General features: G+C 39.6%; 1 protein-coding gene across 1 annotated transcript in view; it reads left to right on the top strand.

Moving 5' to 3' along the window:
- The window catches only part of LOC108938470 (astrotactin-2-like), a 218,420-nt gene that overhangs the window by 177,527 nt on the left and 16,185 nt on the right, over positions 1-24,708 (top strand). Inside the window, exon 20 of the mRNA XM_029259528.1 lies at positions 16,986-17,127. Within this exon, the coding sequence (XP_029115361.1) occupies positions 16,986-17,127 (142 nt within the window). The remainder of the gene's footprint in view (positions 1-16,985; positions 17,128-24,708) is intronic.

Below are 24,708 nucleotides of genomic sequence, written 5' to 3'. Positions count from 1 at the left end.
CCCTATTAAAGTTGAGCAATTTGACAGGATCCATACTTGACACTGACCCCACTGTGTGGAGGGTGAGTCAGAGGCCTCTGTGATGAGCATAAAACAAAGAACAAAAAGGTGCAATGAAGTTAATGAGATTTAGTCATTGTCTAGTGGATGAGTAATCCAGCCCTGCAGGACCAGTGGTGACGAAAGTGGCTATGGAAGGTGACACACTGGGCAAGAGGCGACTGGCAGGAGAGTGTCATAAAGCAGGGTGTGACGGAGGGAACTGGCTCACACACTATTAGAAAACCACAGTACAGCAGACAGAAGAGAAACGGATACTTTCTCCTGGAGAAAATTATTTGGAAAATATGATGTTGGATAGTTTTTTTTTTTTTTCTTTGAGCAATTCATCGCCTTAGGTTGGTGCAATATCAAGGGCCACAATAAAATACATTAAATTTCGAATTTAAAATATAGATCTTCAGAACAATAAAAAATGAGTCAAAAGTTAAAGCTACTTAAAAATATTATGTTAGGACTATCCCTTTTTTTATTAGAATGGAATAGAAGTGGTAGGTGATCCTGACTTAACCTTACAGAGATAGTTCTGTATCATATCCAGGTGAGTTTTTGCTTTTTCCATACTACATCCCAAAATTGCATTTCTTTTACAGCTGTTGCAGCACAGAAGTTTGACTAGGTAAAATACAAGTGTAAAAATTAGTAAAAACTTGTCATTAATGAACTGCAGGAACTTCTACTTCCTGTTGTCTTGGTGATTCTGGCTGTATAGCTGGAAGATGACACTATTGCTGCAAATGCTTCACTCAGTTTACTTGTTAATAAATCCACTTTAATTTGTTGCATGGCAGGAGTAACAAACAATGGCACAATCTCTCTGATCCACTGGCAACACTGACAGAATGGACAATAGCACCTTTTCCTTTGCTACTGACAGCTGATCTCCCAACTGACCATTACTCTACGGCATCTTATCACTCCATAAATTTTAACATCAAAAGCTGCAAAAATTCCCTTTATCCTGATTTATACTGAGATAAATTAAGAGAATATTTCTGTTGCCATGAAACTGCTTAAATAACAGAACATTGAGAGAAGGAGAGTAAATGGAAAAGAACCTAATGCTCTGGAGGGCTGCAGTATGCAAAATATTTTTGGTAAGATCCCACCTGAATATTGCACTAAGGCAGCTGATGCAGTTGGGCAGTGACAAAATTGTCACAGTGATCTGTTTTATTATATACAGATCTATACATTTAATCTCTGACTGTGAAACAAGCTCCAGTAATAAGGCTGTGAATTGCTGCAGTAAGAAATTGATGAAGTCTGTAATCCGTAACAACTGACCTTTTCCATCTTTTCTTTTCATTTCATTGTTCTAGACACACCTGCCTTGTCACCTTTGAACCCTTTGCTGTGTCTGGAATCATTGGCTTTGGGCAAAACAAAACACACGGCCACAGTAGTTAACAGGTGCTATTTAAACTGTACTTTAAAACAACAATTAAAATGAATTGAACGTATTTCAAAGAGAAGCTGAGAAAAGTATTTGAGAGCAGTATGTGCTGCTGGATTTTGCCAAAACCCGTATCCTTGCCAAAATAACAGCTCTTAAAGCACACAATATTGTACTCTGGTCTGAGTCCTCACTGAAACGCACACTGAACTTAATCTGGAGAGCACATCTGTGTCACTCTGAGATACTTCAGACTTATAATGTTCTCTGCTTTCAGGCTGTCATCATGGCACACAGTTAATGGTGAGGGCAGGAGGCTGAGAAGTCTGCGTGGACCCAATAACAGGTTCTTTATTGTTGGCACAAAAGGAGCAGGCAAGAGTTGTAGTCAGGGACAGGCATGGGTCGGCTGATGAGCTAATGTCGTTCTCGGGGCAAATCTGGAGTCAAAGTCAAAGAAGCAACGCTGGGGTTGGGAGCCGTGGATGTGGGGAACAGGAACGAGGGACGTAGGATGGCTAAGGTCTGGGAAGGATGGGGAGGTAGGTAAAGGTTTTATCAGAGCACAGACAAAGCAGGTTTCTTGGAAGGGGTTCCACAACCAGGGGTGCAAGAACAGCTTCTTTATACCCTGCTGCTCTGATTTAGGGCAGGTGCGGGCGTTTGGGGCGAGGTCGTGGGCGTGACATAAGTGGAGGTTAATGGCCTTGATTTTACAGTACAAATCGTAAATCGTGCAAATCTGCAAAGGCTTCTAATTAAGTTGCTTAAAAAAAAGAAAAAAGTCCAAAACAAGCAATAAAATCAGAAGAGTAAAGCAATCAGTGAAAAACTGTAAAAACAAGCAGTGATTAGTAATATTGCACATATAGGAAACATTTCTTAGGGAATATTCAACTTAAAACAGTTGAAGGAGACAAAATATAGACTGTGACCAAATTCATACAGATGAGAGCCTTGAGAAAGAAACTATAAGTCTAGTGGGGCAGACATGTATGCATCTCTACCTCCTGTCAGATGGAAGGTGCTGAAACAAACTGTTGTAAGGATGAATCAGGTCCTTGATCATGTTGGCTACTCTGTGCAAGCAGCAGATGAGGTCAATGTCTTCTATAACTGGCAGTTGAATACTGATGATGCCATCTTAACAATACATTACTATGCAGTCCAGTCCAAGATGGAGAAGTTATCATGTCAAACTGTGGTGCAGTATGTCATGATGCTCTCAGTTGTGGAGTGGTATAAGTCAATAAGTCAAGTAGCATCTTGGGAAACTACTTGGCTCTCTTTATGTTCCTCAGAAAGAACAGACACTTCTTGACCACTGCTAAGGTGTTGAGGGACCACAAGATGTCCTCTTTGATGTGAAAGATTGTGCTAGCTGATCCTGAGTTTCCCATAGTCAGTAGCTCCTTGATTCTCATCTTGTTGAGACCTAGATTATTTGCAGTACTCCACCTCATCATTTTCTGCATGTCCTTCCTGTAAGCAGCCTCATTGTTGTGTTTGATCAGGCCTACTAGCATTGTGTCTTCTGTAAACATAATAATTTGGTATTATAAGAAGGCACACATTTGTGGATGAGCAAGTATTACAGAAGGGGACTGATCATACTGTGCATCCTTGTGGAGGACCCGTGTTCGGAGTCAGATTATAGGAGGTATGGTTGCCTAAGTCTAACAGTCTGAATTCTGCTGGTGAGGAAATCTGGAATCCAGTTGCAGAGGGAGACATTGAAGGTCCATTAGTCCATTGGAGTTTGAGGCAAGATTGGTGGGAACTATTGTACTGAAAGCTGAGCTGTAGTTGATTAAAAGCATCCTGACTTATGTGTTTTTGCCTTCAAGGTGAGTCAAAGCAGTATGAAATACAGTACAAACAGCATCCTCTGTTGACTTGTTAGTGCAATACACAAACTGGTTTTGGTCTAAAGTGGTGGGAATACAAGTCTTAATCTGGGCCATTACTAGTCCTTTAAAACACTTCTAAACTATCACAGTGAATGCCACCAGCTCACAGTCATTCAAACTTGCAACTGCTAATAGCTTCAGCATCTTCTCTGTCCCAGTGAAGTGTTGGTGGAATGTTTAATCTCCCAGCTAGGTGTCCCAGGGGCTGCAGGTGGCATAGTGATTAAGTGGGAACCTTCGAGTGATGTAATATCTTAATTTAGCTTGCTTCCAGAAGATTGTAAATGCCCCTACCTGGATCTACAGTACTACTTTGTGGAATGGGAAAGAATATTTGGGTTTTGGGATAGGAGGGGTAGACTACGGTGGGAGCTGAAACAGATGCTCAAGCCACTGTTTGAGTCAATACCTCAATATGATTTAACTGTCTGCAAAGTTGCTTGGACATTGCTGGAAGCCACATGCTGGTGATGTCATTTCACAGCATGCTGTCAGACTGTGGGATTAGACACTTGTTCTATTTTTGGGCCCTGTGTTCTCTCTCTTTTGGTGATATTTCATCTCACTGTTTTACTGAACAGCCATCACGATATTTCGGGTGCCAGACTTCCTTTGCTCTCTCACTTTCTTTCTCCCATCCTTCATCTTTCTCCAGATTTTGTGGACTTCTTAATTCTCCCTCGGGTTGTTACACTTCCTCAAAATTTCAGTTAGCTTTTTATGTGCATTTAAATGATCTTAAAGCATATTACCATCCTATTCCAAATCCTTAGATAACTAACCCGATTTCTAATTTTCAAGTATTTGCTGGTATTGCACTTGAACAGAAATTTAAGTTTTCGAATAATTATGATATCCTGAACACTTTAGCGTTGAAATGACATGAGAGCGTTAACAAGTTTCCTTCAGAGTTTTCGTGGCCTTCTGATTAGGTTAGATTGCAAATGTAAATTCTGGGACCTAAACAACTAGTTTTAAAGTGATATGATTTCAGTCAGTTTACTACACCTGTTATGAAATTTATTTTTAGATTAAACTAGATTGATTGGATGACGTCTTTTTTGCATTTAAGATACCAAATTGCATGACTTTTATACGGATGTAGGCTGAAACTCTTAGAAGATTATTTCTATTTTTGGAAGTCTACTTCTGTTTCACCCACAAAAATTTGCTGCCTTTGCCATAAAAAACATACTTAGATGTCAAAGAAAGCTATTTACGTGGTCATTTTGAAAATCCAGACAAAAAAAATCTAATACTCTAAAATAGCTTGTGAACTAATATTTACTTGCTTTTAAAAACTTATAACCGCAAGTCCACAGGCTCGTCATATCAGATTAAATTAAATCAAAACATAGTCTCCTTGTGCAGTGGATGAGAGAAGAGCACAGATCAATGACATACGAGCAGCTTTCAGATAGTTTTCTTTTTTTTGTTCAAAAAAGATGACCTCATCGCTAAAAAAGGATTCGTGTTCCTTCTTTATTATGAGCTTCACTATCAGCAGACTGCAGAATAGGCAAGAATCCAAAATTCTTCCTCTCCTCTGCATGACTGCTGGTTTGCGTCCACATGCGCGCGCACACACACACACGCACGCACGCTCGCACGCACAGAAGGACTACATATTTAACATTTTTATACGCTATATGTCTTTTTCCTTTATCTCTCAGTTTAACTCATACTTGAAAGTCAGGTGTCTGCAGCATAAAACTGGATTTTTTTTTTTTGGCAGTTCAGTATCTTCCTGATGTTTTCCTGCCTTAGAAAATGCCAGACCATCAGTTGCAGATTCTAAGCCGCATATTAACTTCTCTGTAACTTTTAACAGCTTCTCTAATATTCACCAACTTGTGAAGTAACTTGGGATAACAAAATGTGACAATTGCAGTGAATTATATATATTTAAACTGGGCATACGGTATGATTGTTACTTGCCACCGTTCATTTAAGTACTGTGTAAGTGATAACTAGTGGCCTGCAGCCAATGAATTGAGCTTTATCCTTGCTTATTGTCAAAATATGGTTTAGACGATTACCACTACAAAGTCACAGTGCTATCTAAGGAGTAGCAAGACTGTGGTTCAAAGCCCTGTCAAAGGTGAATGATTCACAGATAGAAATAGTGACCAAGCTAGGGGACTTTTACTGTCAAAGAAGGAAGGAATGGCTATAGTGGTGTAACCAGCCACTGTGTCCTTCTCATTGCCCAAAGCAAACCTCTCTCCACAAAGGAACCTCGTCCACAGCCAGCAAATGTGAGTGAGTCACATTGCACCACAGTGGTGAAGATGAAGTCTGGAAGTGGCAGGTAGACGTCATGACTGTCACACCACGATGGTATAAATTTACCCATCAACTTTGAGCTGACATAATTTCCAATTGCATAAAGTCTCCCCCAGCCCCACGCCCTGTAGAAAACAAATTTGACAGCTGCCAGTGCCCAGTGAAAATAATAAATGCACGCAAAATTGCAATCATGTGTGTCATTAGACTTTACTATTGTCATCTACTTGCTTCTTTAAAGACATCAGAAAACTTAAAGAAAGATTAGACGTCATTTGCTTTTCTCCTTTCTGTTCAGAAGAAATAATCAATGCATTTTAACTCTTTTGGCAATACTTGTAAAATCTGGGTTAGAGCCATAATGGTAATTATGCTCAGTAATAAATTAAGTGGATGCAATGATGTCAGTGCAGCAAGTGCCTTGTTGGGATTCAGAACAAGGAACGATGGGTGGATCATCTCACTTCTGGGACGTCATCCCTGAAAGTTTACTTTGCCCTTTCCAAGGAATAGACTGCTAGCTCAGAAAGACCAGACGGAAAGAAAGCATAGCTTGTAATAATTTTTAGACTGTCATAGTAAGGTTGAAATTATTGTGGTGCATTTCTCCTTGTGTAAAGGTTTAAGTTAAAAAATGTAAATGGCAATAAGTAATTTTATTTTATTCTGTATTTTCTATGAGATGTACATCGCTTTGGAGAAAAGCGTCTGCTAAATGAATAAATGTAAAATAGAAATTTTGTATATATATGTCATCAAACAGAAAAGTTTTGATTGCAACACTATACATACTGTATAGTGAGAAGGACACAATGGCTATATGTGTGTGTGTGTGTGTGTGTGTGTGTGTGTGTGTGTGTGTGTGTGTGTGTGTGTGTATGTCATCAAACAGAAAAGTTTTGATTGCAACACTATACATACTGTATAGTGAGAAGGACAGAATGGCTATATGTGTGTGTGTGTGTGTGTGTGTGTGTGTGTGTGTGTGTGTGTGTGTGTGTGTGTCTGTTGCCCCGATATGAAAGCAGACGTGAGTTATAACCCATCTTAAAAAATTTGGAGGAAGCCCACACAATTATGCATTCCATTCTTTTACCAGGAATTTGCTGTGAATGGGACATTATTGGGTAATAAATAGACAGTTTTTTCTGATGATTTTTTTTTTTCTTTTGTCATATGGTTGTCCCATTTATGCAGTCTGCTAATTGACTAGGTCTGGAAATCTTAAAAATGCTCTTAGTTATTACTCCGGATCCTATTTTATTTGGGTGAGAAGACTTATTTGGTTGGAAGTGTCATGATTTTGATTTTGCTGACAGTTTTACCCAGGTTTAACTTAGCTCAACATTATCTATATAATTTTACCATATCAAACATGAAGCACCCTTTACCTTAACCTGACACCATACTTACATTTTTCTATTCTGGGAGGACTTTTCTGTTTAAGGTTTGACATTTTCCAATTCTTTAAATAATGTCATCCATGTTTTGTGCATGTAACCCCTTTTTCTACTTTATTATTCTATACCAACCACTGGTTTTCTGTGTGTATACCGTCTTCCAAAGTGTTACAAATGTTCCCTATTATAAACCCTTCCTTTTCCAACTGTTAATATTGCATAGTCTCTTCCTGCAGCCAATGCATCCTGTAGGTTTGAAAGCCCCAAAGTTTCTATTTACGTCATTTACCTCAAAAGCAAGCAATAGTAGTCTATCTCCCTCTCACATTGTTGTAGAGTGATTAAAAAAATATGGACAATTCTGTACAGCTTAACGTTTTCTGCAGTCCTCAGGAGCATCAGAGGCTGGTTTGCATTTCCTTAGTTCACCGGAGTTTCTGCCTCAGGGACCAAGAAGGGCCAAGAAAAATATATGTTAATAAGCTATTCCAGTGTGTGGGTTTGAAATTATTCACAGAAAAGTTAAGTTAGCTGTCCAAAAAACAACAAAAGTAACACCAGTGACACAGATACACAAAGAGACCCACAGACACACACATGCACAGACACACAAAAAAAAATAAAAAAAATAAAAAAACTCAGTTGAACTGAGAACATTGGCATATTCAGCAAGTCTCAGACGCAAAGTCATTTTTAACTGACTTGGAAGAGTATAAGGGAGACTGTAAGAGGCTTGGATCAGATACTGCAAACTGAAGTAGTGCTGTAGGAAATGTAGACTCCAGAAATCTTTTGATTATTGCTTCCAACCATGTAGAGATATTTGGAGGATATTTTTCAACGAAACATTGTTGATGGTTTCCCCACAAAAAATCTGAAACAAAAGTAAATGAAATTTTTTGAGGCTAACTCTTTGTCTTCATGGTGGTTTTCTGTACAATTTTCATTGAATCTTTTATACTTCTATACCCAAAACATTAAGCCTAAGGACAGTATATTCTGGAGGCACTCTACATATGAGATTACCAAGAATCAACATTCACTCAAGAAAACATAACAAGAAATAGATGTTGCAACATAGTTCTACTATGTATATTACAAGTACAAGAGTACAAGTGACTTTTTAACTTAAAGTTAATTTCTACTATATACTCTGCAAAAGGCTGTATTATACAGCTTTTATTGGTTTTGCCAGAGAATTTTAATATAGTCCCACGATACTTTTTTGGCAAATTCAGATATTAGACTTGCATGCTTTTGCAGTGGGTTGCTTGGTTCTTAATGCAGTGTGTGGAAGAGATGGAGAACCTGCGAAAGAATGGACTGAACGCTGTCAAATTTCTTACTGATGTTTCTGGAGCCCAGAGACAATTGTGAGCGACACACACACATTACTAAAAGTACTAAGGCTTGGCAGTACTTAGGCTTTGTGTATTCCCTCTACATGTTGAAGTACAGACTGGACTTAACTCTGCTCTAAAAGTGTTTCCAGTCAAGTGGCTCCCTGTTGTGAGAGGATTCCAGTGAGATGGCTTAAAGGCTTTGAACAGGTCAGGACCTGAACCCTCAGTGAATTCGTATTTTATTGTTATTAAACACAAGCAAACTCAGCCTAACCCACTGGAGCCAGATGGGTACACCCTTAATGTTTCTCCAACTCCGTCAGCGCAGTGCATGGCCTAGAGTTCCTGGGTTTAGACCTTACTGAAAGCTTGTGTTATAGGTTGCAGGTCACAGAAGCAGACTGGAAGCTTCTGGTGCTGAGTAAGAATTTCTGGGTTGTCATTTTGATTCCAAAAACACACAATTTGAGCATATCTTACTATTAGTCTGTAGTGCTCCATCTCATTCTCATTCAGGATTCTACAGTAGATTATTCAGTTCATTTTAGCTTTGTGCAAGTTGAGGGCTTTTTAGATTCTGTAAAAAAAGAAATGTTAGAATGAGGCATAATAATGATCCGTTAAGCAGTCCAGACATGAACTGTACCCAATGAACAAGTTCGCTCTGTTTATACTGGACAGGGGACAAGAAGAGCTGATGGACATGCAACTACCCCTTTACAAACTGCTCCAAGTCTCCTGCTTTTCCCTGTTGGGCTTTATTATGTAAATCTGTCTGCAGTGGAGTTTACAGCTGTGGCTAATGTCATGAATAGCAAGAAAATAGTACTTCCCTGTGATTCGTATTGCTTTCTTGAGGGACCTACCTAATCTATCTTATTTTCAGGGAAGAGTGTTACAGTTTGTAGCTTACCATATGTTCAGTACAAATGCTCTAAATAAAGCAATCATGTAGTCTTTTCAATGTATACTGCCTTTTCTGTATATGAGTGAAAGTAATGTCAAGACTGAGCAAAACCCTGTATACATACCCTGCATATCTATTACTGAACGTGTCTGATTGGCACTTTTCTTTTTACCCTTGGGTTTGAGTGATAAAATCTTACAATGAACCCCCCTTCTTTTCTCCAGTACTGTCTATATTTATTACAAAAATCTATTTAATACATACATTGCAGTAAAAATCATGCCACAGGGGACAACATGGGTAATAATGCAAGCTCAAGGATTCTTAGGGCAATCATTCTGTATTGTGAGTCATCAACACTGGCAGATTCTGCAGGACAAAAAAGAGAGATTGCGAATTTTTATAGCCAAATGATTCTGTGGTTGCAAGCTCATGTATGCCTTCTCTGGTTGCGCAGAATGACAGAACGCTACAAATCATAAGACTTGTCACAGAAGAAAGAACCCTGTTTCAAAAGGTTCAAAGAGCAGATTAAGCAAGCAAGCTTGATTCTTTGAGCAGTGGACCCCAGATGATGTATTGCTTTTGTACCCTGGAGCATAGCACCTACATGAGCTACAAGACTCACAATAAAAGTAGAAAGATATCAACTGGAAGGTTAAAATCACACAGATAAGCTGCAGTACACCTTGAAAAGTTTTAAACCAAATGCCATCAAATTTCAGCATTTATGGCATGGACTTTCTTTAGCTCAAAAAGGTCCTTTATTAAGCACCTAATTAAAAGTGTGCAATCAAAAACATTTTTCTCTGAACTGCAGTGCAGTGTGTCCACTGATGGAACTGTTGATGGACTTAAGGATCAGACAGGTAAATGACTATTTAAGTTGTGGATGTAATGTATTTGTTCCTATTGTTATTACAGAGGTATAAATGTGTAAATCTTACCGGAATGCTTTTTCAAACAATACACTGTCATGTGTGAAGGAAGCAAAGAATACAAAGTAACACCCCTAAACTCTACAGCCTTTTGCCCCATCCAGAGAGAAATCACCTGATTTTTCACATCAGGTTTTAATCGACAAGCAAAACATGATCACTGGTTTCCACAACACTTTTCACCAACAACAAAATTCCTATGTAATTCCTGCCAGATGTGCTTGCATTACTTTGCTCCTATTTGCAGTATGTCTTGGGGCAGTAGGAAGACATATACTTTGGACCTGATTCCACAGTCTGCCTATGGGTGTGACTGCAGCTTACCTGCACAACATATTCCATTAACACCCCCAGTGCTTGTGTGCTGGTAGCCAGGGCCCTTTTATTACTATGGGTGGCTAAATAAATCCGAACACTCTTTAAGTAAAACGTGCACACCTACTTCTTTTCTTAGCCATGTATTATTTTTTTTTTCCAGCGGTCATTGTAGTTTAACCATACATGTCACAATGGGAGTATCCCCATTATTCTGACATGGAATTGTGTTTATGAAGAGTTTTTTATTGACGAGTTCATAAAATCGTGTGCCATTGTGTTGTGGGGATATGAGTGTTGTATTAAAATAATTGTTAGTTTTATGTCTGCAAGGTTATGCACATTTCACTTCATCAATAGATCATTCAGGTTACTCACAAAGCCAGTGAAATGCTGACATGGCACAAATTTTCAGTCTTGTTGAGAGAATACAGAAGGATTATTCTTTTTGTAGCAAAATGATGCTACTATTTTCTTTTCTCAACCATTTGTCAAATTAAAATCAGAGGTTTGGGGGAACGTGATTCTCTTCTTCTTATGATATTTTATGAGATGGCTGTATTACAAATGCCTGAGTCATCTGAATCTAGCAATTGTACCTTTAGAAGATGGTGGTCATGGTGATTCCTTAAGAAGTAAGTCTAAAGCTGGTGGTGCCTACAACTCTCCTTTATCTGTCTATTTGCTTGATCTTGTTTGAAAAGTAATCACTAAATGTTTTCATACTTTTCACCTTTTTTCAAAGAACTTTTCAAAGATTATTAAAAAATCATTAGTGAACATTCTAGGTTATTCTCCATGGATGATGTTTTATGTTAACGTTATCATTATTTTCTATCTTAAGAGACTTATGATTTGATTTAATTTTCAGAAATTTATCTTTGTTTTCTAGAAATTTGTTCAATGCTAAATGTGCTGGTTATAGGCTGTAATACCCACTGAAGTATCTGTCACCATAAAAAGCACCAACCACTCAATTTTTATTTTCATGGAGCTATCTCCACAATAGTCCTGAGCAAGGTCTGTTCAAATTCCCCAGCTTTCTTCAATATGAAGGAGAAATGCTTTTGGAGGTGGGGAACTCATCAGAAATTGGAGCCTCTGCAAGGCATTCCCAGGACACCCTTACTGTTCACTGCCACCTGCCTTGAATCTATTTTTCGTGGTTTATCCACCATGTAATCCAGATCGCTTCCAGGTCATGATCAATTAACAGCTCTGCACATCTATTAACCCTAGTTTTCAGAACATATGGGCTCAGCTCAGGTTATTAACATTTGACCTTATGCACTGTGGTACCAATTACACTTGTGAGTATACTTGAAATATAGTGTTCATTATGGCCTATCCCTGACTAGCAGGGAAGTCCAAAAACAGCTTAACACTTGGGTTGAGACTAGAAATGCCCACACTGATTATAGCTCAGCGGTGGGGGTTGGGGGGGGGGGGGTGATGCAATGGCGCAGCGGGCTTGGCCAGGTTGTGCTCTCTGGTAGTTCTGGGGTTTGAGTCTTGCTTGGGGTGCCCTGTGACGGACTGGCATCCCGTTCTGGGTGTGTCTGTCCCCCCCAGCCTTGCACCCTGTGTTACCAAGTTAGGTTCCAGTTCATCACGACCCCCACTCCAGACAAGTGGTTTCAGACTGTGTGTGTGTGTGTGTGTGTGTGCGTGTGTGTGTGTAAGAGAGATCATAGCTCTATAAATCCCTCAATTGTGAATATTGAAACCCCCCCACAAGACCATGGAGATGGTCGGCGATACCCTCTAAAGCACCATGTCTCCAGAAAAGTTTGGTACTTTTCGTAACTGTTCAGTACAAATTGATTTCATATCTGCCCCAGTAAATTAGGGGCTCAGATCTCAGAATGAGTATTATGGTACAGATTGCTGATGCACGAGAATAAACCTTGCTTAACTTTACTCTCAGTTACTGTCTTTTCACCATAATGTTTTTAAAAATTCCACATTTTTGGCATTGGACCTCTTCTTATTATAATGCCTTCAGTAAATGGCATATTTTATGAATATAGAATCTCACTGCAGCATTTAAAAGAGGTTCTGTAATTAGTTTAATGTTAAAGACAGAGGTTAGTTTTGAGTTAATGTGGGTTAATATGAGTTAATGTGGGTGTGGGATGGCCATTTTGACTGGGGGAGGTTTATGACTGAAGCAGGACTTATATGAATGTACAGGATTACGTCTGATCGTCTTTTTGGAGGTTACCATATGCAGCATTTCTAATTCCTTAAAAGCCTGGGAAGATTAGGTAGAAATCAGTGTGCAATTAGGTAAATAGTCAAGCAGCTATAGAAATCCCATGAGTCTAAGTTCTAATTATACACACTACAAATACTCTGCCATTACAGTCTCTGAAGTCAATACCTGTATTCTATTTTTTTTAATTTTTTTTGTTTATTTGTTTCTTTTTGGGGGCACGATGGTGCAGTGGGTTGGACCGGGTCCTGCTGTCCGGAGGGTCTGGGGTTCGAGTCCCCTTGGGGTGCCTTGCGACGGACTGGCGTCCCGTCCTGGGTGTGTCCCCTCCCCCTCCAGCCTTACGCCCTGAGTTGCCGGGTTAGGCTCCGGTTCCCCGCGACCCCGTATGGGACAAGCGGTTCTGAAAATGTGTGTTTCTTTTTTCCGTTTTACCCCATCGATAATGGTAAGACCTTGTTACCTTTATTTCTTCGTAAACATTTTAAAACTATATCCATTTGGATTGACATCTTGTTCAGGGTGTGTCCCCCAGTCTTGCGGCCTGTGTTTCCAGGACAGGCTCAGGACCACTGTGATCCTGAGCAGGACAAGAAGTTAGCAAAAGTGAGCGAGCGTATCCATTTGATAGTGGCGCTTTTTGGCGCACCTGTTGGTTTGTACAATATTGCTGTTCATTTTTTTGGAAGTAGAAAGGCAGAGATTTTACTTCATAAGACTTATTTTCAGTGAGCACGTGAGGTGACAGCTGTACCTCCTTTTTCACAGCTGTGAAGTAAAAAATGCTACCATGGCTATAAGTTATGGGCATAAGGGAGCTGGCGATTTTTAATTTGCTAGATTTCCTTCATCTTACTCTTTATTAGTTTTATTTTATTATATTACTTGGTCTTTGTCTCTGTTGAGCATTTTTGCATCCGGTCCCGGATTGAAGCATCTGATATTTATGGAAGGTCAACTAAAAAAGCTGAGAAACCACTTGGACTTGGAAGCTGTTGAGGAGAATGTCAAGAATGTTTTTTCATGATGTGTTGCACTTGAAACAGACACACTCAAAACATCACACACTGATTCTTTAATAATGGAAGGATTGCTGTGTCAAGTAAACCAGAGTAATGGCCTCCACTGTAAAAATAGATGTAGTCTTTTACATGTTCTGAATTAGGAAATCAGTGAGAAAAAATACCGCTTGTCAGACACAACACAAGAAATAAAAAAGATGCATTCAAAATTATGAGAAAGAAAACAATAAATCCAAGAGCTTCATGGAAATCCTCTGACACTTTCTACATCCCATGAGCTAAAACATGATTGCAGTCATAAGTTAAATTAGCAGATGATTTTAAATTTTGTTAAGTATTTTAAGACTTGTTGTTACTGTAAATTCTCTGTCAATTGCATGAATTCATGAACTCATGTCAAAAAGACTTTCAAGGTGCTGTTACTGTGTCTTGGCATACATCACAGTTATACCTGCACCCATTGATTGTGCATCTATGATCAATATTTGTTTGTCCAATCCAGAATCACAGTAGTATACCCTGAATGGAATCCTAGTCCACTGTAGGTCATTTACATACACTGGAATACACACAAGGGCAATTTAGTCATTAATTGAGCTGGAAGCCAAAATACCTAGGGGAAATGAATACAGGGAGAACATGAAAATTCTTTAGCTTAATAAATAAAGCTTAAAAATAATGCAATGTCATTTGTGAGTATCAAGGTTAAATATAGGTGTTTGGACTTAGAATCATCAAAATAAAGTGGTACCTGGTGAACTGCATAGTGCTTGTGTCTGAAAGCTCCAGCGATGTGGGATTGAATCTGACCCTGACTCTGAAGAGCATTTGCATGTTATCTCCGTGTTCAGGTTGGTTTCCTCACATGGAAAAAAGATATTTTTGTTTTTGTGACTTTGCAGCTCTGAATTGCCTTGGGTGTGTATAAGAGTGTCCTGAAACAGACTGGCATTCTCTCCAGGGTGTACCAAACCTTGTGCTATGAGCTTCCTGGAATTTTCTTTAGATTTCTGCAACTCGGAAATTAATCTCTCTTGCTTGACTCAATGGTGCATAAGCTGATATAACAGAAGTTGATAAAATCACAGTTAGTATACACACACACACATTTTCAGAACCGCTTGTCCCATACAGGGTCACGGGGAACCGGAGCCTACCCGGCAACACAGGGCGTAAGGCCAGAGGGGGAGGGGACACACCCAGGACGGGACGCCAGTCCGTCGCAAGGCACCCCAAGCGGGACTCGAACCCCAGACCCACTGGAGAGCAGGACCGTGGTCCAATCCACTGCGCCACCGCGCCCCCCTAGTATACACATAAAAATCAAAATACTGGAATTATCCTTAGTCCATTATTTCCAGAAGGCAAATGCTAACATCATCTCAGTATTCAGACAAATAACAAGTAGTGAAACATAACTTCAACAGAAACTGGATGTGACTTTATTGTTCATACATTGAGGTATTATACACATCATTTTAGGAAGCTGTGGCGTTTGATTATTTAAAAGACAAAACTGGAATAAAAAATATTTTTAATTTGCCTTCACTTTCTAGATTGATTCAATAGCTCATTCCTTTCCAAATGCAACATTTCTATGAGAAATTGCATGTCCATCCTGTATATAGCCACTGCCATCTGTAGTCACCTCCGTTCTGGCTCTCAAATAAATAATCTGTGATCATCTGATGTTTGAAGAGGAAGCTTTTAGGTTGCTTTGGCCAGAGAGCCTGTGTGTTTTTTTCCAGCAGAATTGAGACGCAGTGGACCGAGAGTTGGGGATGTGGGGTGTTTATGTGTCTGCGCTGAAACGAGACGTATTATACAACTTCACTGGCTGCTGGCAAAATTATTGACACTGGACAAGACAGACAGTAGCGCTCCTCTTATAAATCTTTGTCTACTAGCACTGTTACTTTCAGCTGTGACAACCTCATTCTTTGCCACGGGGCTGAAACAAGAAGCAACCGTCAAATTGTACAAATATCCAACTTCCAAATTTGCTGTATGATCCAGGATAACAGCTAAAGAGTCCAACAGCTGTCATTCACTGACCTAACTGGACCCCAGAAAACCCTGTTCATGGCCAACCATATCAGATGAAAACCCACTCCACACAGCACTCATAAAAAAAAGAAAACTACACGAATTTGTGTATCACCGTGAGCAATATCTGTAGTCAAAGAATTCACGCATCTCAGCAGGACTAATCACAGAGCCATCTCACTATCCATGGAAGGTTCAGGCAGTCAGCTTCCACAGGTACTTTCAGCTGGCCATCCTGTAAAATAAAAAAGAGACAATGACCTGTACTGGTCAGGTTACCCTGCCGATGGTAGTGATTACATTTATTCATTTAGCCAAGGCTTTTCTCCAAACTGACTTACAATGTTAAGTTACCTACAACTATTAACCTATTTAAATAGCTGAGTAATTTTCATTGGAGCAATTTAGGGTAAGTACCTTGCTCAAGGGTTCAACAACAGTAACTGAGATTCAAACCAGCAACAGTCAAAGGCAGCAGCTGTCTACATACAACAGTTCGTGGCAAGCCTAGCAGTTGTTGGTGAGGCGGTCTCACCCACTATGTTGCTCAATGCAGTCTACTGTACAGAATCAAGTAATTGCCATCAGAGCTCCTGTCTCTGACATGATCCCAACCAATGCTCATGCAGATAAATACGGAACAAAGCATGACTGACGATACCCCAATCACCCACATGACTTCACTACATAAACCACAGCTACCAGGATCACTTTTCTTTAGGCAGTTGGGTTCTGGCAACACCTCCTTATTTGCGTCATTCCAGTAGTCACATCATGGTAGTCCCGCCACCACAGAAAGTAGTTCCTCCTCATTATATATGTCCCCCCGTTTTTCCAGTGTTCTACTAGCAATTAAATCCCCTAATTGCAAGCAAGGGCAACGATCCACAGATAATATAACATATGGCACCCCCCCCCCCCCCTCAAAAAAAAAAAAAAAAAAACCTGCAATGGCATGACATTACTAAATGTTATGAAAATTTCTAGTCTTAAAGTAACATGAACATAGCATGATTCGGAAAAAAGTGACTTTTAGAGCACTCTGCTGTTTCCTAACAAAAGTAAAGTTCAGTATAAGCAGGAATATTAACTCAATGTGTATCTGTGTGTGGATGATTATATTCTCTTCTTCTCCTTCCCTGTCTAGGGGAGATACTTAGTTTTGCAGATGACCTCCTGACTGGATTGGGATCATCCTGTGTGGTGGCTGGAAAACGATATGGAGACCATCCCAATGCCATACTTTACTCTGTGGTGTTCAAGTGCCTGGAGCCAGACAGCCTCTACAAGTAAGGCTTGTGTCTTACACACCCACTGAACACAAGGGATTACTGAAGTATATTGTTTTAAATTAACCTCAGAATACCACAAGCTCAAGACTTGGAAAATATCAGATTTTTCTTCACAGTGTTTTTGTTACCGTTATATTTTAAGCTTAATTCAGACTAATAAGTTATGAGTTGTACTGCATCTAGATACAGACCCGAATACTGATTTGATTTAAATATTTATGATGTACAATTATGTATCTTGGTTATCAACAGTGACTCTTTGTTTACCAGGGAACTGACAGCACCTGAAGTACTGACCTCATATTTGGATTGCCACTACCCTCACTTTCTTTTCTCATTGCCTTTTCTCTGATTTTTTTTGTAATTTTATTTTTTTTTTTTAATTTTAGTTTTAATTTAAACTCAACATAGACTGAGGGAATAACAAGGCAAAGCACAAATAGATGGTTGGACATTAAATAATGTTGCTGTCATACTTTAGCAATCTAATCTTATCCTTGGAAGGAAAGGCTTATGTTAAAAATAGACAGCCATTATTTGATATGTTCATGGCATGGGAAAACGCAACAGTTTGGAGTGGTGATCCACAATTTTTCAAAAGTGTGGGAGAAGCTTGAAGCTTGAAATGACAAAAAAAAAAAAACAAAAAAACTGGGGGTTCAGTTGTAACTTTCAAGGTTAACTTTTTCTAATATTCTTGGGCATGCAAACACCACACAGTTTTCAGACACTTCATTTGTTCAACAAGCCTCTGAGAAAAAATATTAACAATTGTATGATTCACTTGCCATCTAGCTGACACCTTTACTCAAAGTGATTTACTACTGTTTACCAAGTAATACAGCTGTACTGGTCCACTTTAGGGTAAATAGATTGTTCAAAGGCAATGCAGCAGTGCCAGAAGTGGGATTTGAATAGAAAAAAACTTGAGGTTTCAAGTCATTATCGCTAAATACTACACTACTGACTACCCCATGCTAAGAAAACATGTAAAGGATCAGTTACCAAACAACTGTAAAATAAAAAATGCTAGTCAGTTCAGATGCTCAAAACTGAAATAAAAGTAAAATCCTCACATTCTATGAAACTAATTTATTCAGTTTTGCTAACTTGATTGTGATCTAGTCAGGCACTCTTTCATTTAGGACATCAAAATTAGACAGTAGCAAGAACTGGCCTGAAATACATGGCGTACAGCTAGTTTCATTGATTGGTGTGATTGCAAAGGAAAACTGTGACTGATAACATCAATGGCCAGTGAATTCCACAGACGTCAGCTGACGGTGAGATGGTGTCACAAGTAGTGTGCAGGGAATTTGTATATTAAAGAATAAATGTTAACCAAATTCTTGGTGAGATCTGTGTAAATTCATACAAACTCTTTATGTTCAGTGGGGTGCGGTTGTGCAGCGGGTTTGGCTGGGTTCCGCTGGCGGGTCTGAGGTTCAAGTGCTGCTTGGGGTGCCTTACGACGGACTGGCATCCCATCCTGGGTGTGTCCCCTCCACCCCTCAGCCTTGCGCCCTGTGTTGCTGTGTTAGGCGCCGGCTCGCTGTGACCGTGCTTGGGATAAGCAGTTTCAGACACTGTGTGTGTGTGTGTGTGTGTGTGTGTGTGTGTGTGTGTGTGTGTGTGTGTGTCTGTGTCTGCCTTCATGTTAAATGTGGGCAAAAGGAAACTCAAGTACAATTCTCCAAGTAACACCACTTTTGTTTGTCTGAGCTCACAGGACGGTTATTGTTTAATATAATGAAAGCAGTAGTACAGGAACTACATACATAGTCATTCAGTCGTACTGACAAATTTATTTGATCTAGTTAAACTCTTCCAAATGTGTGTACCGATTCTGATTCCCTAGTTTGAAGTTCCATTTTAGTTGGATGATAACAGTAGTCTTGGGTGACGAAGCCCGCCATCAAAGCTCTAAGATGTTCAGGGTGTATAGCATAATGTCATATTGATTCAATGGTCATCATGGATGGTCTTCTTTTACTTTTGATTTTAAACTTGATTCACGTGCAATGTTTATGTTTCTTTCTGCATATTAATTGTGCCAAAAAAGGATGTCAAATTGCATTATCCTGTCTAAACATATAAAAATTTATAAATAGCATAAACACAATGATAAAAGCACCTTAATTTCATCTAGTTTTAAATCACAGTCAGTCAAAGACTTATTTATGTAGTAAAACAAGGAAAAGAACCCAATCAGTTGTCCCCCTACTTGTTTCATTCTGTTTCAGCACAATTTTTTTGAATTTTAAAGGAGTGGTAAAGAGAGAACTGTTTTTTGTGTTTCATTATTGTAGGCCCTGTGTTATCACCTCAACATGTCTAGGGGTAAAGGATTGTAACATTAGGCTGCCTGAAAGCTAGTGGTTTGGATGGGCACCCAAAAAATGGGCAAACATGGAGGATTTTTGGTGCAAGTGATTTACCATATGGGATTTCCTATTTGTCGTACAAATCCAAAGACACATGGGGAAAAGAACTTGAGTCGTGTCAAAGGAACAAACAAATCAAAACAAATCTAACTACAGTAGTGCAGACTATTCTAACTGAACTAAACAAAGAAGCAAACAAACAGAAAAGCTTCTTCATTGTCAGATGATGTCCTAACTACCCTACACGAACTACCCTAACCAAATATTAACAGTTGGCACTCACCCCTTGCCTAGTGTGGTTTGGACACTCAAAACAAACATGGGTGCAAGTGTGTGTCACATGACATCCTTACCTATCCTCTTACCCCCAAGTTACAGTTAACGCTAGGTTCATTCAAACATTATCGAAAAATTCAAACTCCAGATTCCAACACCAGTCACTTTAAATTTTTTTTCTGGATTTATTTTCATTGGCTGGGAGGCTTGTGGTGTCATCAATAATGATTATTGGCAGGTTGAAGGACCAATAGCAGCTGGACTGTTGTAAACGAACACAGAAACTACCAAAAGCAATAGTAGCACACTAGAATGTAACACCCCATAATTAGTAGAGGTTTAAATTCTGCATTTGTAACATCACCTAAGAAGTCTTTATGTCATTAATGATAACTTCCAAGTTCAAAGATGTAGAGAAAAGTGCAAAGCAGTCAGAACGGAATATACAAGAATATTTTGCTGAAAGGGGTTCTGAAGCTGTGGAGTTTGATGGCGCGGTGGGTTTGGCTTGTGGCTGTTGTGTGGTGTGTCTGGGGTTTGAGCATTGCTGGGGGGGGCCTTACATCAAACTGGTGTCCCCTCCTGGGTGTGTCCCTTCATCCTTGTACCCTGTGTTGCCAGGTAAGGCTCTGGCTTACTGCAACCCTGCTTGGGATAAGCAATGGTTGGCTGGGTTTCAAAGCATGCTTCCCAAATTGGAAAAGTGTTCCTCATTACAGCTGCATGTAAAGAACTTCCAAAACATTTCCACACATTTATAGTTGTGACTGAAATGTATACATGAGGAGTAATGAAATCATGATTTTTGGCTTAGTATAAAACAGATTAATTGTTTTGCATGACTTCCATACTACAATGATATTTATATAATCTTCTTGGAATTTATCTGGTGGCATGAAGTTTTGCTCTCAAAAATCTAATGTGTCGAAGGTCATTACTTCCCAATGCGAAATTTCCCACCATCGATAAATGAAACCATTGTAAGGCCTCTATCACTGTGCAGCTGGTAGCTGTTCCAGGAGAAGAAACTGAGAAAACAAAAAGGAAAGAAAAAAACTGACAGAGCCCTTTATAAAGTTTCATTGCTAAACCTCAACATGACTTTGTCCTGGAATGTCTTCTGCTCCTTGGTTAGGCTTACGTTCCACTCTGGCTTCATCCAGCTTCTATTGATTCTTTTGGCTTGTGAAAACACTCATATGAAATGTTGGCTTGTAATCCAATGGAAAGCCTTCTACTACAGTACACCACGTCTCTGTCCCTGCGATCAAGCAAACAAGCACAGCACCCCCCGTGTGTGTGGCCCCAAATGGCCCTGATTACTCTTCTCACTACTGAATGAAATGTACCCATGTTTTTGTTGTTAAGCAGTGGTTTCTAGTTACATTTATGGCATGTTAGGTAACCTCTCCTTATGGTATAGAGACTAGTGTTCTTTCAAGAGTATGCGTGTGCTAGTATTATCAAATGTGTTTTCTAAACAGCCTGTTTAAGTTAAATATATTTAATAGCAAATAAAGCCATAAAGAATGTATGATTTTGTGTGGGGAAAATAATCCAAAATTTGCATGGTTTGTAACTCTGAATAAGTATACAGTTGAATGTTGTGCTTCTCATACATCCTAGTTATTACTTATTTTTGGTTGTCCTTTATTTCCTTTTCTTCTTCTTGTGCACATATGCTGAGTATCTGAAGAATTGACCTCTTACGAGTTATATTTTTAACCAGTACTCACATAGCTCATGGACAAATACAAATAACACCATATTGGAATTTGTTTTACACTGGTAGATTTAATTCACATTTACATTTGTTCATTTAGGAGATGCTTTTCTCCAGAGTGACATACATATCATAGAAAATACAATGTGTACATTATATTAAGAGAAAGAGACATAGCTGCAGATGAGTGATTCTAAAGTGCAGTTAGTTTGTTACTTTCCACCAAATGAACCATGTTCATCACACGAGTAGCTGCTTAAAAGTTTATCCGAATATGAAAAATTCCTAATCACATTTGTAATATTTTTTAATCATTTTTATTACATTACTCAAGTAGCTGCGTGAAGGTTTATCCGTTGTTCAACAGTTATGATCTAAAAGTTATAGAGCATGAATAATTGAAACGTTACATACTGCAGCCGAACTATGAGATGGACTTTCATATTCACATCAGGATGTATTTAATTTCACAATAAATAAACACTCATAAACTCATAATCCATGTCTCTAACGTCACGTAGTTGCGATGACAGAACAGCCATTGAATGCATGAGGAAAGTCTTCTTTCAGTTATTTTTCGGAGGGATCCACTAGAGGGAGCGAGAGAACAAACACATCAAACTGCTCTGCTGGTGCCAATTTTAAGTACACAACTTTGTTACACAAAGTGTCTTTCATTTAGTAGTGAAAAGTTTTGCTTCAGCATATGCAATTTTCAATAAAATATCACACTGGCCACTTTTTTTTTTTTTTTTTTTTTTTTACAGATTAGAAATGAAATGAAATCTCCAGAATCAGTGGACTGCTGAGTATCTGAAAACTAAAATGCCTGTCAGCTATTTATACGCTTTCAACCTTAATTTGTTTATACTTCTGTCTTGTTTATCCCAGTTATGCCATTGTTTTTATTATACAGAAGTCAAACGACTAACTGGTTTTTCTGTGACTCAGTATCCCATAAATTCCTCAATCTTAGTACTGTTTTGCTTTTCACAGACCAAAAACTCAATATGTCACATGTGAAATATGTTGCACAGAACCTTCCTCGTGTCTTTCACAAGTATACGATCAATATGTACTTTGATAAAGTACAACTACCGCGATTACCAATGCCGCGTTGTTATTGACGTTTTGACTGGCATGGTTAAATATTTTCACTTTATGTCCGTAGCAGATGGCTTTTATTAAGACAAATTGTTTGGCTTGCCAGTGTGGAAGTGGTGAATGGTTGTCCTTTTGTTGTTTGTAAGATTTTGCAATGGAGGACGGAGTGGTTACAGTCAGTGAGGAAGATCAAAGGGAAGTACGGTGTTTGTTGGGGCTGCTGGAGCCAGTGGACAATGTGGGACTTCCCATGGACGTGTCTGGTTCCAGCAGCGAGGAAAGGTGGAACATCCCATACTCTTGTTAGAACAGCACTCTTTGCAGTCTTCGGTCTCAAAGAGCTCGTGGCTTTCGTTCGGAAATAACGCTCCTGTGTTAACGTGTGTCACGGCAGCTTGTCTCTTCAGCGCCCAGCTGTTGCGCTGACTTTACTGTGAATTCACTTTAAAACTCGCTTTCAGATTCCAGATGAGATGTGTTGCGAGATTAAATTGTCATTGTTTAGTCTTGGCAGGCTCTGTGTACTGGATGTTCTGGGTGCAGTATGTGAGAGGTAGACGTGAGCCGGTCAGATGGCTTACAAGGTGTTCACCTCAGCATGCTACTGAGGAATTTGTGCATAAGATGATTAACAGCTTGACTCCAAGACATTATTCACTGACCTGGGTACGGAGATAACATGAATCTGGAGTGCAACATAATGTCCCTACTAAGCTCACTGTCACTTTTTTTTTTTAATGCTACAAGCAGACAGGGACTTGTGGAAGATCATTGATACAGAGGATGAAGAAGGATGAGAAAAAATTTGAGAGGTCAGCAAGCCAGAATTTGGGTTTTTTTCTGTCTTCCTACTCTGTTGGAAGAAGATTAAGTAAGACTGTTGCTGACTTATTGATTACTGATCTCCTGGTTTATTGATTAGTAGTTTTTCACTGTGTCAGACCATGTGCAATTTCCAGTGGTTTGCCCTGCTAAATGTTTCAGTTTAGTTGTTCTGGATTAGGGGGCACGGTGGTGCAGTGGGTTGGACCGGGTCCTGCTTTCCAGTGGGTCTGGGGTTCAAGTCCTGCTTGGGGTGCCTTGTGACGGACTGGTGTCCTGTCCTGGGTGTGTCCCCCTCCCCCTCCGACCCTACGCCCTGAGTTGCTGGGTTAGGCTCTGGTTCCCCGTGACCCTGTATGGGACAAGCAGTTCAGAAAGTGTGTGTGTGTGTGTGTGTGTGTGTGTGTGTTCTGGATTATTTTAAAATGTGTACACACACACACCGGAGCCTAATCCAGCAACATAGGGCACAAGGCTGGAGGGGGAGGGGACGCAACCAGGACGGGACACCACTCCATCACAAGGCACCCCAAGCATGACTCAAACCCCAGACCCACCAGAGAACAGATACGGGCCAAACCTGCTGCGCCACCATGCCCCCCAATTCAATTCAATTCAATTTTACACAGCACTCTTCTCACGCAGTGACACAGAACGCTTGAACACAGGCATAGAGCAAAGAAACAAACATATCAGACAAGAAAACAAAGAAGACAGTTGACTACAGACTGGCGTAGTTCACTACAGATTAGCGTAATACATTATTAATTCTTTTATAAAGCTTATATATGATTACTCTTCAGATCATTTGACTCAGGTGCCATGGTTGTACAATGGGTTTCAGTAAATAGAATCCACTGGTGCCTCACAACTCCTTGGTTGCTGGTTCAGGACCTGGTTCAAGACTCGTTGGTCAGAATTTGCATGTCCTCCGTACATCTGTGTGTATTTCCTCTAGATGCATCACTTTCCTCCCACTGTCCAGAGACACAAGTTTCAGGTCAATTGGTCACTCTAATAATGATGTGTAGCATGTGTATGGTAGAATGAATAAGCGTGTCCTGGCTCATGCCCTGTGTTTCTAGGATAGGCTGCAGAGTACCATGACCCTGCACTAGGGAGGGAGTTCATGAACATGGAAATATCATGTCATCAGGGATACCCGTGAAGCGATCATTTCTGGATTCAGTTATCTTTTAATCATTTCATTCTTAAATACTGTTAAAAGTAAATGGCAGCTAAGTCTTAAATTGTTTCCTGAAAGGTCAT

Source organism: Scleropages formosus, chromosome 17 (assembly GCF_900964775.1).
Source record: "Scleropages formosus chromosome 17, fSclFor1.1, whole genome shotgun sequence".
In the NCBI taxonomy this organism is placed as follows: domain Eukaryota; kingdom Metazoa; phylum Chordata; class Actinopteri; order Osteoglossiformes; family Osteoglossidae; genus Scleropages; species Scleropages formosus.
This window is presented reverse-complemented; position numbering and strand designations above follow the sequence as displayed.